The sequence below is a fragment of the Cherax quadricarinatus genome, chromosome 17 (assembly GCF_038502225.1).
Source record: "Cherax quadricarinatus isolate ZL_2023a chromosome 17, ASM3850222v1, whole genome shotgun sequence".
NCBI classification, from domain to species: domain Eukaryota; kingdom Metazoa; phylum Arthropoda; class Malacostraca; order Decapoda; family Parastacidae; genus Cherax; species Cherax quadricarinatus.
In genome coordinates, this window is record NC_091308.1 from 74,535 (window position 1) to 86,707 (window position 12,173).

Consider the following 12,173-nt stretch of genomic DNA (forward strand, 5'->3'; position numbering starts at 1 on the left):
TACATGTTTACACTGCATTGAGGAGGAGTCAGCAAATTGTTTGTATACCTACGTGAAAAATTATTTTTTATTATTATTATCACACTGGCCGATTCCCACCAAGGCAGGGTGGCCCGAAAAAGAAAAACTTTCACCATCATTCACTCCATCACTGTCTTGCCAGAAGGGTGCTTTACACTACAGTTTTTAAACTGCAACATTAACACCCCTCCTTCAGAGTGCAGGCACTGTACTTCCCATCTCCAGGACTCAAGTCCGGCCTGCCGGTTTCCCTGAATCCCTTCATAAATGTTACTTTGCTCACACTCCAACAGCACGTCAAGTATTAAAAACCATTTGTCTCCATTCACTCCTATCAAACACGCTCACGCATGCCTGCTGGAAGTCCAAGCCCCTCGCACACAAAACCTCCTTTACCCCCTCCCTCCAACCCTTCCTAGGCCGACCCCTACCCCGCCTTCCTTCCACTACAGACTGATACACTCTTGAAGTCATTCTGTTTCGCTCCATTCTCTCTACATGTCCGAACCACCTCAACAACCCTTCCTCAGCCCTCTGGACAACAGTTTTGGTAATCCCGCACCTCCTCCTAACTTCCAAACTACGAATTCTCTGCATTATATTCACACCACACATTGCCCTCAGACATGACATCTCCACTGCCTCCAGCCTTCTCCTCGCTGCAACATTCATCACCCACGCTTCACACCCATATAAGAGCGTTGGTAAAACTATACTCTCATACATTCCCCTCTTTGCCTCCAAGGACAAAGTTCTTTGTCTCCACAGACTCCTAAGTGCACCACTCACTCTTTTTCCCTCATCAATTCTATGATTCACCTCATCTTTCATAGACCCATCCGCTGACACGTCCACTCCCAAATATCTGAATACGTTCACCTCCTCCATACTCTCTCCCTCCAATCTGATATTCAATCTTTCATCACCTAATCTTTTTGTTATCCTCATAACCTTACTCTTTCCTGTATTCACCTTTAATTTTCTTCTTTTGCACACCCTACCAAATTCATCCACCAATCTCTGCAACTTCTCTTCAGAATCTCCCAAGAGCACAGTGTCATCAGCAAAGAGCAGCTGTGACAACTCCCACTTTGTGTGTGATTCTTTATCTTTTAACTCCACGCCTCTTGCCAAGACCCTCGCATTTACTTCTCTTACAACCCCATCTATAAATATATTAAACAACCACGGTGACATCACACATCCTTGTCTAAGGCCTACTTTTACTGGGAAAAAATTTCCCTCTTTCCTACATACTCTAACTTGAGCCTCACTATCCTCGTAAAAACTCTTCACTGCTTTCAGTAACCTACCTCCTACACCATACACTTGCAACATCTGCCACATTGCCCCCCTATCCACCCTGTCATACGCCTTTTCCAAATCCATAAATGCCACAAAGACCTCTTTAGCCTTATCTAAATACTGTTCACTTATATGTTTCACTGTAAACACCTGGTCCACACACCCCCTACCTTTCCTAAAGGAAATCAATAGCAAAGAAACACTCATGCTTTTCTGTGTGTTTTCAGACATACTTGAATAAGCTTGGAAGTGTGTAAGCACTTAGAGTTCAGGTTTTTTTTTTCTCTTAATTTTTTTCACTGGAGTATTTTTGATATGCAGTTGTTAATTTTATAGTTAATTGTTGTACATGTGACATTTTCAAATAATTGAAATAGCCTAACAAATGTGATTTTTTTATTAAACCTTGATTTTTTGTTTTGTTTTGTTTTGAGAGTTCTGTATTTGTTTTACCAGGCCTTAATTGGGGTTGCCTTCAGTATTGGCTTTACCATTGGTCCTGCAGTAGGAGCCATGTTCTCCCGTTGGGGCAGCACTGGCTGGTTTGCAGCATCAGCCTTGTATGCTCTCACACTGGCCTTCTGCAACATTATATATTTTTATATATTCTTCAAGGAGACCTTACCAGAGGTAGGTGAATTTATATTTTTGTGGATATTTCTGAATAGGAAAGATGAAAAATAATTGAATTCTTTCTAATTTTTAATATACAGTGGAACCTTGGCTTACAAACGCCCCACTATGCGAACTTTTCAGGATATGAACCATCGTTCAGTCGATTTTTTTGCTGCTGGATACGAATGAAATTTCAGGATGCATACTTCCCCCTCAAGGGAAGTTCCTTAACCCTTTCAGGGTCAAGACCCTCGATCCTTAACCCTTTCAGGGTCCGTGGCATAGATCTACGGCTTTATGTTGAGGGTCCAAACCGTAGAGCTCAGCTCACTCTGATAATCTGTGAGCGGTAAATTTGGGCCTAGATATGAGAGAATACTTCTATGTGGTATGTGTGCACCACATAAAACAAATCCTGCAGCACACAGTGCATATAGAGAGAAAAAAAATTCAGACCATAATTTCCAATTAAAACAGCGACTTTGCAGTGCTTCTTCGTATGTTTTTTATAGTTGTACTTGCGATTTCTTGCTCTCATTTGATAGAATGAAAAATATATTACAGAAATAGAGATGATTTGATTGGTTTTAGTACTGAAAATGGCTTGAAACTGAGCTCAAAGTAGCGGAAATGTTAAATTTTTGCCGATGTTCAAGAGTAAACAAATGACCTCACACATCTAATACACACCAGCTGGTGGGTCTAATATATGTTCACAAATGTGGTGATATTATTTATACAATTGTTACAATATTTTTTGAATAAAAATTCATTATGTGAATTAAAAATCAAAATGGAATTCAATTGTCAAGTCTGAAAATTTAACTAATGAACAGAGGAAATGTTAGTTTAGTGCCAGGAATGCCTGCATTGTTTATTCTGGACCCTATTTTGAAATTGGGTTGAACTTTGCATTAAATTGGCCAAATTACCAATTTCCGATCACTTTATTTTGTAGTTGAAACAGTTGACTTGGCGAATTCTTGTGCTCAATCGATAGAATAGAAGTAATACTAGTGAAGTAGCTAAGAATTTGGTTGACTGGAATAATGTAATTGGCCTAAAATGGGAGTCAAAGTCGGCAAAATCGCTGATGCATAAATATTGCAGACACATCAAAATTCACGAGAGCATAATTTCATCAATTTTCCATCAAATTTCGTACTTTTTGTTTTATTACCTTCAGAAAAAGATTCTCTACCATTTCATAAGAAAAAATAACAATTATTTTTTGAAAATTCTTGGATCCTGGTGCACACTTTGAAATTTGGCCTTTGGACCCTGAATGGGTTAAACTGCCCAAACGTAGATCTGTGTTCGCTTGTATAACTCTCCAAACGTAGATCTGTTTTTTTACATGCTTTCAAATGGGGAAAATCAAGGTCAGAGTGCTATGCGCATGAATGTAGATCTACGCTTGAACAGTTTAACCTTTTGAGGGTCGGTCATGTACAAGTACGTCATTGCAGCCAGGGTTGGTCACGTACTTGTACTCATAAATTCTAGCACCTTAAAATCGAGCGGGAGAAAGCTGTTAGGCCTACATGTGATAGAATGGGTCTACGTGGTTAGTGTGCGCAGAAGGAAAAAATCTAGACACCCGCATTGCATTGCGGGAGTGGTAATTCAGTGCGCCTTTGTCACCAAGCCAAGCGGTAAGGAAGACCTCACTCTTCCTCGAATTGAGACTATTCTCTTCCCAGGTAATAGTTCTAACACAGATGGAAGTGTCACTGAAGATGGGGAAGGCAGTGTAGGGGTGGGAAAGGCAGCGTGAATTTGTGTAAACATTGGCTGGCTTGTAAGGTGGCTGGCTGGCTGGTCAGGTGGCAGGCTGGCTGGCTGGCTGGCTGTCTGTCTGTCTGTCTGTTTCACAGGTACACATAAATACAATTTTTTTTTTTTTTAACAAGTCGGCCATCTCCCACCGAGGCAGGGTGACCCAAAGAGAAAGAAAATCCCAAAAAAGAAAATACTTTCATCATCATTCAACTCTTTCACCTCACTCACACATAATCACTGTTTTTGCAGAGGTGCTCAGAACACAGCAGCTTAGAAGCATATACGTATAAAGATACAACATATCCCTCCAAACTGTCAATTATACGTAGTGTAAATTACCTAGGATAACCCAGAAAATCCAGACTGGTAAATAATAGTATCGTGTTGGTTCACTGGTGGCTCTCTCTGAGACAGAAAAACAGAGGCAAGCAGACATATTTGTGTAAAGTGAAAACAAGTAAAGCAAAGGCAGTGTACCCTCATCAGATGTCACCACTGTCATTATTGGAGTGATAAGATAAGAGGAGTGACACACAAGTCTTACACCATGCTTCACTTATTATTATTATTATTATTATTATTATATTCTCCTGTGTATTTTAGGTAATTTACACTATGTATAATTGTATTTGTGTACCTGTGAGACAGAGACAGAGCCAGCCAGCCAGCTGCCTACCAGCCATGTTGTTTACATAAACCCAAGCTCCCTTTGCCACCAAAACATTGCTGGGACCTATAAATACTCCACCAAAACATTGCTGGGATCTATAAATACTATGTATATATTTCTAGACAGTACTGTGTGACTGAAATAGTGTAGGTGAAAATGTTCACTTGTCACTGTTTGTGCAATTATTGTGTAGTATACAATGAGTGTATATCAAAATATGGCTCATAATGGTCTCATTGGCCATAAAAGTTACTTGTAAAAATAAAATTTGAAAAAATAAGAGTAGAAAAAATAAATAAACTATTACTGTGTGACTGGCAGTCGGCGATGTTGCCGTAAGTAGCTCGCTTTGTCAACTTCACGACTCCATATCTCGGTAAGTATTGATGACATTTTTTTGGGGGGGCCTATAACACTCACAAAAACGTGCTCTATCATTTTTTTTTTTTTTTTTTTTTTTTTTTGACCCTGAGAACGAGTTTGGGAGAGGGCCTGTCGACCTCCAAAGGGTTGAGCGTTAACTCCCGCTCAGGGTTGAAAAATATTCGAAAAGTAAAAAAAATATTTTTTTCTTATGAAATGATAGAGAATTTTTTTTCGATCATAATGATGCCAAAAGTATGAAATTTGATGGAAAACTTACGGAATTATGCTCTCGCAAAGTTAGCGATATCGACGATATTTACGCATCAGCGATTTCACCCACTTTGAGTGCTATTTTTGGCCAATTCCAATGTTCCAATCTACTAAAATCATAGCTATTTTGCTAGAATTCCATTTGTTCTATTGATTGAGCACAAGAAACTGCCCATTAACTGATTTCAACTACCCAATAAACTGGCAATATTGGCCAATTTCACACAAATTCCAAAAGATGCCAATTTCAAAATAGGGTCCAGAATAAACAAGACAGACGTTCCTGGCACTAAAATAACATTTTATCTGTTCGTTAATCATGCTTCCAGGCCCCACAAAAAATAGAAGATTTACTGTTATGTGTACTACTGCATCATTGTAAAAATGGTATAAATAATAGCACACTTGTGCAAGAATATTAACCCTTTGAGGGTCGACAGGCCCTCTCTGAGACTCATTCTCAGGGTCGGCCAAATTTAAAAAAAAAAAAAATTCTTGTGAAAAGATAGAGAATCTTTTCCCGATCATGACACCAAAAGTATGAAATTTGATGGAAAACTTACAGAATTATGCTCTCCCGAAGTTAGCGGTCTCAGCGATGTTTACGCATCGGCGATTTTGCCCACTTTGAGCCCCATTTTCGGCCAATTCCACTGTACTAGTCAACAAAAAACATGAATATTTCGCTAGAACTCCATTTTTTCTATCGAATGAGTGCAAGAAACCACCCATTTACCGATTTCAACTATCCAGTACAGTGGTCAGAATTTAGCAATTTTGCCAATTTCACACAAATTTCAAAAGATGACAATTTCCGAATAGGGTCCAGAATAAACAAGAAAGACATTCCTGGCACTAAAATGACATTTCCTCTGTTCATTAGTCACGTCTGAGGGCCCCTCTTACATTCTTTTGCTTTCCACTTTGAATTTTTATTCTCACAAAAAATAGAAGATTTACTGTTATGCAGACTACTGCATTAGTGTAAAAAATGGTATAAATAATATTGGTGCACTTGCGAAAGAATATTAGACTCACCAGTTGACATGTATTAGACGCTTGGCATGATTTGTTTACTTTTGAACTTTGGTAAAAATCGAAAATTTCTGCTACTTTGAGCTCAATTTCACGGTACTTTTCATTGTAAAACCAGTCAAAATCATCTCAATTTCTGTAATATGTCTTCCATTCTATAAAATGAGACCAAGAAAACTAGAATACAACAATAAATACCATACGAAAATACAGTGCAAAGTTGCTGTTTTATTCCAAAAAAACGGTCGTTTTTTTTTTTCTCATTATGCACTGTGTGCTGCAGGATTTTTTTTATACTGTGCACACTGACCACGTAGACCCATTCTTTCATATGTAGGCCTACCAGCTTTCTCCCACTAGATTTGAGGGCGCTAGAATTTAGGCGTACTAGTACGTCAAAAACCCTGGGTCGTAAGCCGTACTAGTACGGCCGAAACCCTCAAAGGGTTAAACTCACCAGTTGATGTGTATTGGACATGTGGTGCGATTTGTTTACTCTTGAACATCGGCAAAAATCAAACTTTTTTTTATACTTTGCAGCTCAATTTCGAGGTACATGTACTTGTCATCATTAAACCAATCAAAATTATCTCTATTTCTGTAATATATCTTCCATTCTATCAAATGAGACCAAGAAAGCGAGAATACAACCATAAATACCATATGAAAATAGACTGCAAAGTCTCTGTTTTAACCCCTTGACTGTCGCAACCTCAAATCCTGAGGTGTCTCCTGGTGTTGCAAAATTTCCGAAAAAAAATTAGTTTTTCTTGTGAAATGATTAAGAATCTTTTCCCAATTATAATGACACCAAAAGAACAAAATTTGATGGAAAACTGATGGAATTACCCTCTCGCGAAGTTAGCGACCGTGGCAATATTTATGAATCGGCGATTTCGCCCACTTTGAGCCATATTTTTGGCTAATTCCATTGTTCCAGTCGACCAAACTAATAGCTATTTCTTTAGACCTCCATTTTTTCTATCGATTGCGTACAAGAAACTGCCCATTTACTGATTTCAACTACCCAATAATGTGGTCAGAAATTTGCAATTTGGCCAATTTCACGAAAATTAAAAAATAGGACAATTTCAAAATAGGGTCCAGAATGAACAATGCAGACATTCCTGGCTCTAAAATGTCATTTTCTTTGTTCATCAGTCACATCTCCAGGCCCCTCTGATATTACTCTTGCTTTCTATTTTGAAGTTTTATTCAAACAAAAAATAGAAGATTTACTGTTATGCAGACTACTGCAATATTGTAATAATTGTATAAATAATGTCAACCCATTCATGACTGCATATTAGAATGGCTAGTTGGACATTTATTGGAAAATGACATCATTTGTTTACTTTTGAACATCAGCAAAAATCAAACATTTTCCCTACTATGAGCTCCATTTCAAGGTTCCTAGTAAAACCAATCAAAATCACCTCTATTTCTATAATATGTTTTCCATTCTATCAAATGAGACCAAGAAAACGAGAATACAACCATAAATACTATACGAAAATAGACCACAAATTCGGCATTTTAATTAAAAAAAACGGTCTGAGTTTTTTTTTTTTTTCTCATTATGCACTGTGTGCTGCAGGATTTTTTTTATATGGTGCACACTGACCACACAGACCCATTCTTTCACATATGGGCCTACCAGCTTTCTCCTGCTTGATTTGAAGCCGCTAGAATTTGAGTATATATACGTCAAACATGGTGGCTCTTACGACGTATATATATACGACCAAGGGTTAAACCAAAAATACCGTCGGAGTTCTTTTTTTTTCTTATTATGCACTGTGTGCTGCAGGATTTTTTTTATACTGCACACATTGACCATGCAGACCCATTCTTTCACATCTAGGCCTACCAGCCTTTTCCTGCTTGATTTGAAAGCTCTAGAATTTATACGTACTAGTACGACACCAACCGTGGCGCATAAGACGTACCACTACGGCACCAACCCTGAAAGGGTTACATAAATAAATGAAATATTTATTATTATCAGAGTACATATAAAATATGCAATAACTTTAAAACACTTGAAATTTTGGAAAGTTTAAAGACATAATAGAGAGATGTGCTTATGGAGAATGTAAACAAACCAGGTGGGGGGGGGGGTGCCATATTAGAAAGACTGGTTCCCATATTTTGAGTTTTGGTCATAATTTGAAAACACCATATTAGCGGAACGACATAAAGTGGGGCCCTGCTGTATTAAGAGATGAATTGTGAACAGAGATGGTATATTCCAAATAAATTTAGAGCACAGTAAAATTATTGTGCAATAACATACTTTTAAACTTCAGTACTATATTATTTTTTTTTAATAAATTAATATTATTTAAGTTGGTGCAACTGCTAATGCATTTTTTACTGTATTTCCAGACAAAAAGGAGGGCATCAGTTGCCTCAGGACTTTCTCAAGCTTGGGAGCTCATCAACCCAAGGTCACTGTTTTCTTTCAGTCCTGTTAAAGGACTTGAAAAAGAGGGTAGGGAATAGTCAGTAAATATTATTGACAAACATCATTATTTTACCAGTAATACAATATTTTTTTTTTTAACACTGACTGTCTCCCACCAAGGCAGGGTGATCCAAAAAAGAAACACTTTCACATTCATACTATCACTGTCTTCCCCAAGGTGTGCAGATATGACAGTTCAGATATCCCTCCAAACCTCACATATCCCAAACCCTTCCTTTAGAGCACAGGCACTGTATTTCCCACCTCCAGGGCTTGAATCCAACTAACTGGTGTTCCTGAATCCCTCACAAAATATTACCTTGCTCACACTCCAACAGTTCATCATGTCCCAAAAACCATGTGACTCCTTTCCTATACATATACATACACTCACCTAATCACCGCTTTTGCAGAGGTGCTCAGATTACAACAGTTTAGAAGCATATACGTGTAAAGATACACAACATATCCCTCCAAACTACCAATATCCCAAACCCCTCCTTTAAAGTGCAGGCATTGTACTTCCCATTTCCAGGACTCAAGTCCAGCTATATAAAAATAACCGGTTTCTCTGAATCCCTTCACTAAATATTACCCTGCTCACACTCCAACAGCTCGTCAGGTCCCAAATACCATTCGTCTCAATTCACTCCTATCTAACACGCTCACGCACGCTTGCTGGAAGTCCAGGCTACTCGCCCACAAAACCTCCTTTACCCCCTCCCTCTAACCTACCCCTCCTTCCTTCCCCTACAGATTTATACGCTCTCCATGTCATTTTACTTTGACCCATTCTCTCTAAATTACCAAACCACCTCAACAACCCCTCTTCAGCCCCCTGACTAATACTTTTATTAATTCCACACCTTCTCCTAATTTCCACACTCCAGATTTTCTGCATAATATTTACACTACACATTGCCCTTAGACAGGACATCTTCACTGCCTCCAACCATCTCCTCACTGCAGCATTTACAACCCAAGCTTCACACCCATATAAGAGTGTTGGTACCACTATACTTTCATACATTCCCTTCTTTGTCTCCACATATACCTCAACGCACCACTCGCCTTTTTTCCTTCATCAGTTCTATGATTAACCTCATCCTTCATAAATCCATCCGCTGACACGTCAACTCCCAAATATCTGAAAACATTCACTTTTTCCATACTACTCCTCTCCAATTTGATATCCAATTTTTCGTTATCTAAATCATTTGATACCCTCATCACCTTACTCTTTTCCACGTTTTCACTTTCAACTTTCTACCTTTACACACACTCCCAAACTCGTCCACTAACCTTTGCAATTTTTCTTTAGAATCTCCCATAAGCACAGTATCATCAACGAAAAGTGTCAATTCCCATTTTATATTTGATTCCCCATAATTTAATCCCACCCCTCTCCCAAACACCCTAGCATTTACCTCTTTTACAACCCCATCTATAAATATATTAAAGAACCATAGTGACATTACACATCCCTGTCTAAGACCTAATTTTACTGGGAAGTAATCTCCCTCTCTTCTACACACCCTAACCTGAGCCTCACTGTTCTCATAAAAAAACTTTACAGCATTTAGTAACTTACTACCTATTCCATATACTTGCAACATTTGTCATGTTGCTCCCCTATCCACTCTATCATATGCCTTTTCTAAATTCATAAATGCAATGAAAACTTCCCTACTTTTTTCTAAATACTGTTCACATATATGCTTCAATGTAAACACTTGATCTACACATCCCCTACCCACTCGAAAACTTCCTTGCTCATCCGCAATCCTACATTCTGTCTTGCCTCTAATTCTTTCAATAATAACCCTACCGTACACTTCTCCTGGTATACTCAGTAAACTAATTCCTCTATAATTTTTACAATCTTTTGACCCCCCTTCCTTTTATATAAAGGAACTATACATGCTCTCTGCCAATCCCTAGGTACCTGCCCCTCTTTCATACATTTAATAAACAAAAATACCAACCACTCTAACACTATATCCCCCCCTGCTTTTAATATTTGTCATGATCCCGTCCATTCCAGCTGCTTTACCCCCTTTCATTCTACATAATGCCTCACACACCTCCCCCACACTTGCATCCTGCTCTTCTTCACTCCTAAAAGATGGTATACCTCCCTGGCCAATGCATGAAATTACCGCCTCCCTTTCTTTGTCAACATTTAAAAGTTCCTCAAAATATTCCCGCCATCTGCCCAATAACTCCATCTCCTCATGTACTAACTCCCCCTATTCTGTTTTTAACTGGCATATCCATTCGTTCCCTAGGCTTTCTTAACTTGTTTAACTCGCTCCAAAATTTTTTCTTATTTTCATGAAAATTTCTTGACAGTGCCTCTCCGACTCTGTCATCTGCTCTTTCTTTGCACTCCCTCACCACTCTCTTCACCTTTCTTTTACTCTCCATATACTCTGCTCTTTTTATAACACTTCTGCTTTGTAAAAACCTCTCATACACTTCCTTTTTCTCTTTTATCACACCCTTTACTTCATCAATCCAACAATCACTCCTCTTTCCTCCTGCACCCACCCTCCTATAACCATAAACTTCTGCCCCACATTCTGTTACTGCATTTTTTTAACTATTCCAACCCTCTTCAACCCCCCCCACTTCTCATACTTGCACTAGCTCACCTTTCTGCCAATAGTTACAAAGTAGAAGTGATGCAAGGAGGGAAGAGTATATGGAGAAAAAGAGGGAGGTTAAGAGAGTGGTGAAACAATGTAAAAAGAGAGCAAATGAGAGAGTGGGTGAGATGTTATCAACAAATTTTGTTGAAAACGAGAAAAAGTTTTGGAGTGAGATTAACAGGTTAAGGAAGCCTAGAGAACAAATGGATTTGCCAGTTAAAAATAGGAGAGGAGAGTTATTAAATGGAGAGTTAGAGGTATTGGGAAGATGGAGGGAATATTTTGAGGAATTGTTAAATGTTGATGAAGATAGGGAAGCTTTGATTTCGTGTATAGGGCAAGGAGGAATAACATCTTGTAGGAGTGAGGAAGAGCCAGTTGTGAGTGTGGGGGAAGTTTGTGAGGCAGTAGGTAAAATGAAAGGGGGTAAGGCAGCCGGGATTGATGGGATAAAGATAGAAATGTTAAAAGCAGGTGGGGATATAGTTTTGGAGTGGTTGGTGCAATTATTTAATAAATGTATGGAAGAGGGTAAGGTACCTAGGGATTGGCAGAGAGCATGCATAGTTCCTTTGTATAAAGGCAAAGGGGACAAAAGAGAGTGCAAAAATTATAGGGGGATAAGTCTGTTGAGTATACCTGGTAAAGTGTATGGTAGAGTTATTATTGAAAGAATTAAGAGTAAGACGGAGAATAGGATAGCAGATGAACAAGGAGGCTTTAGGAAAGGTAGGGGGTGTGTGGACCAGGTGTTTACAGTGAAACATATAAGTGAACAGTATTTAGATAAGGCTAAAGAGGTCTTTGTGGCATTTATGGATTTGGAAAAGGCGTATGACAGGGTGGATAGGGGGGCAATGTGGCAGATGTTGCAGGTGTATGGTGTAGGAGGTAGGTTACTGAAAGCAGTGAAGAATTTTTACGAGGATAGTGAGGCTCAAGTTAGAGTATGTAGGAAAGAGGGAAAGATTGGATATCAGATTGGAGGGAG

At 38.7% G+C, this 12,173-nt stretch overlaps 1 protein-coding gene across 1 annotated transcript in view; it reads left to right on the forward strand.

Annotated features, from left to right (window-relative positions):
- Nucleotides 1-12,173, forward strand: part of rtet (major facilitator superfamily domain-containing protein rtet) — a 49,939-nt gene that overhangs the window by 21,031 nt on the left and 16,735 nt on the right. The window contains exons 4-5 of the mRNA XM_070085697.1: nucleotides 1,783-1,956; nucleotides 8,453-8,558. Coding sequence (XP_069941798.1) covers nucleotides 1,783-1,956; nucleotides 8,453-8,558 — 280 coding nt within the window. The remainder of the gene's footprint in view (nucleotides 1-1,782; nucleotides 1,957-8,452; nucleotides 8,559-12,173) is intronic.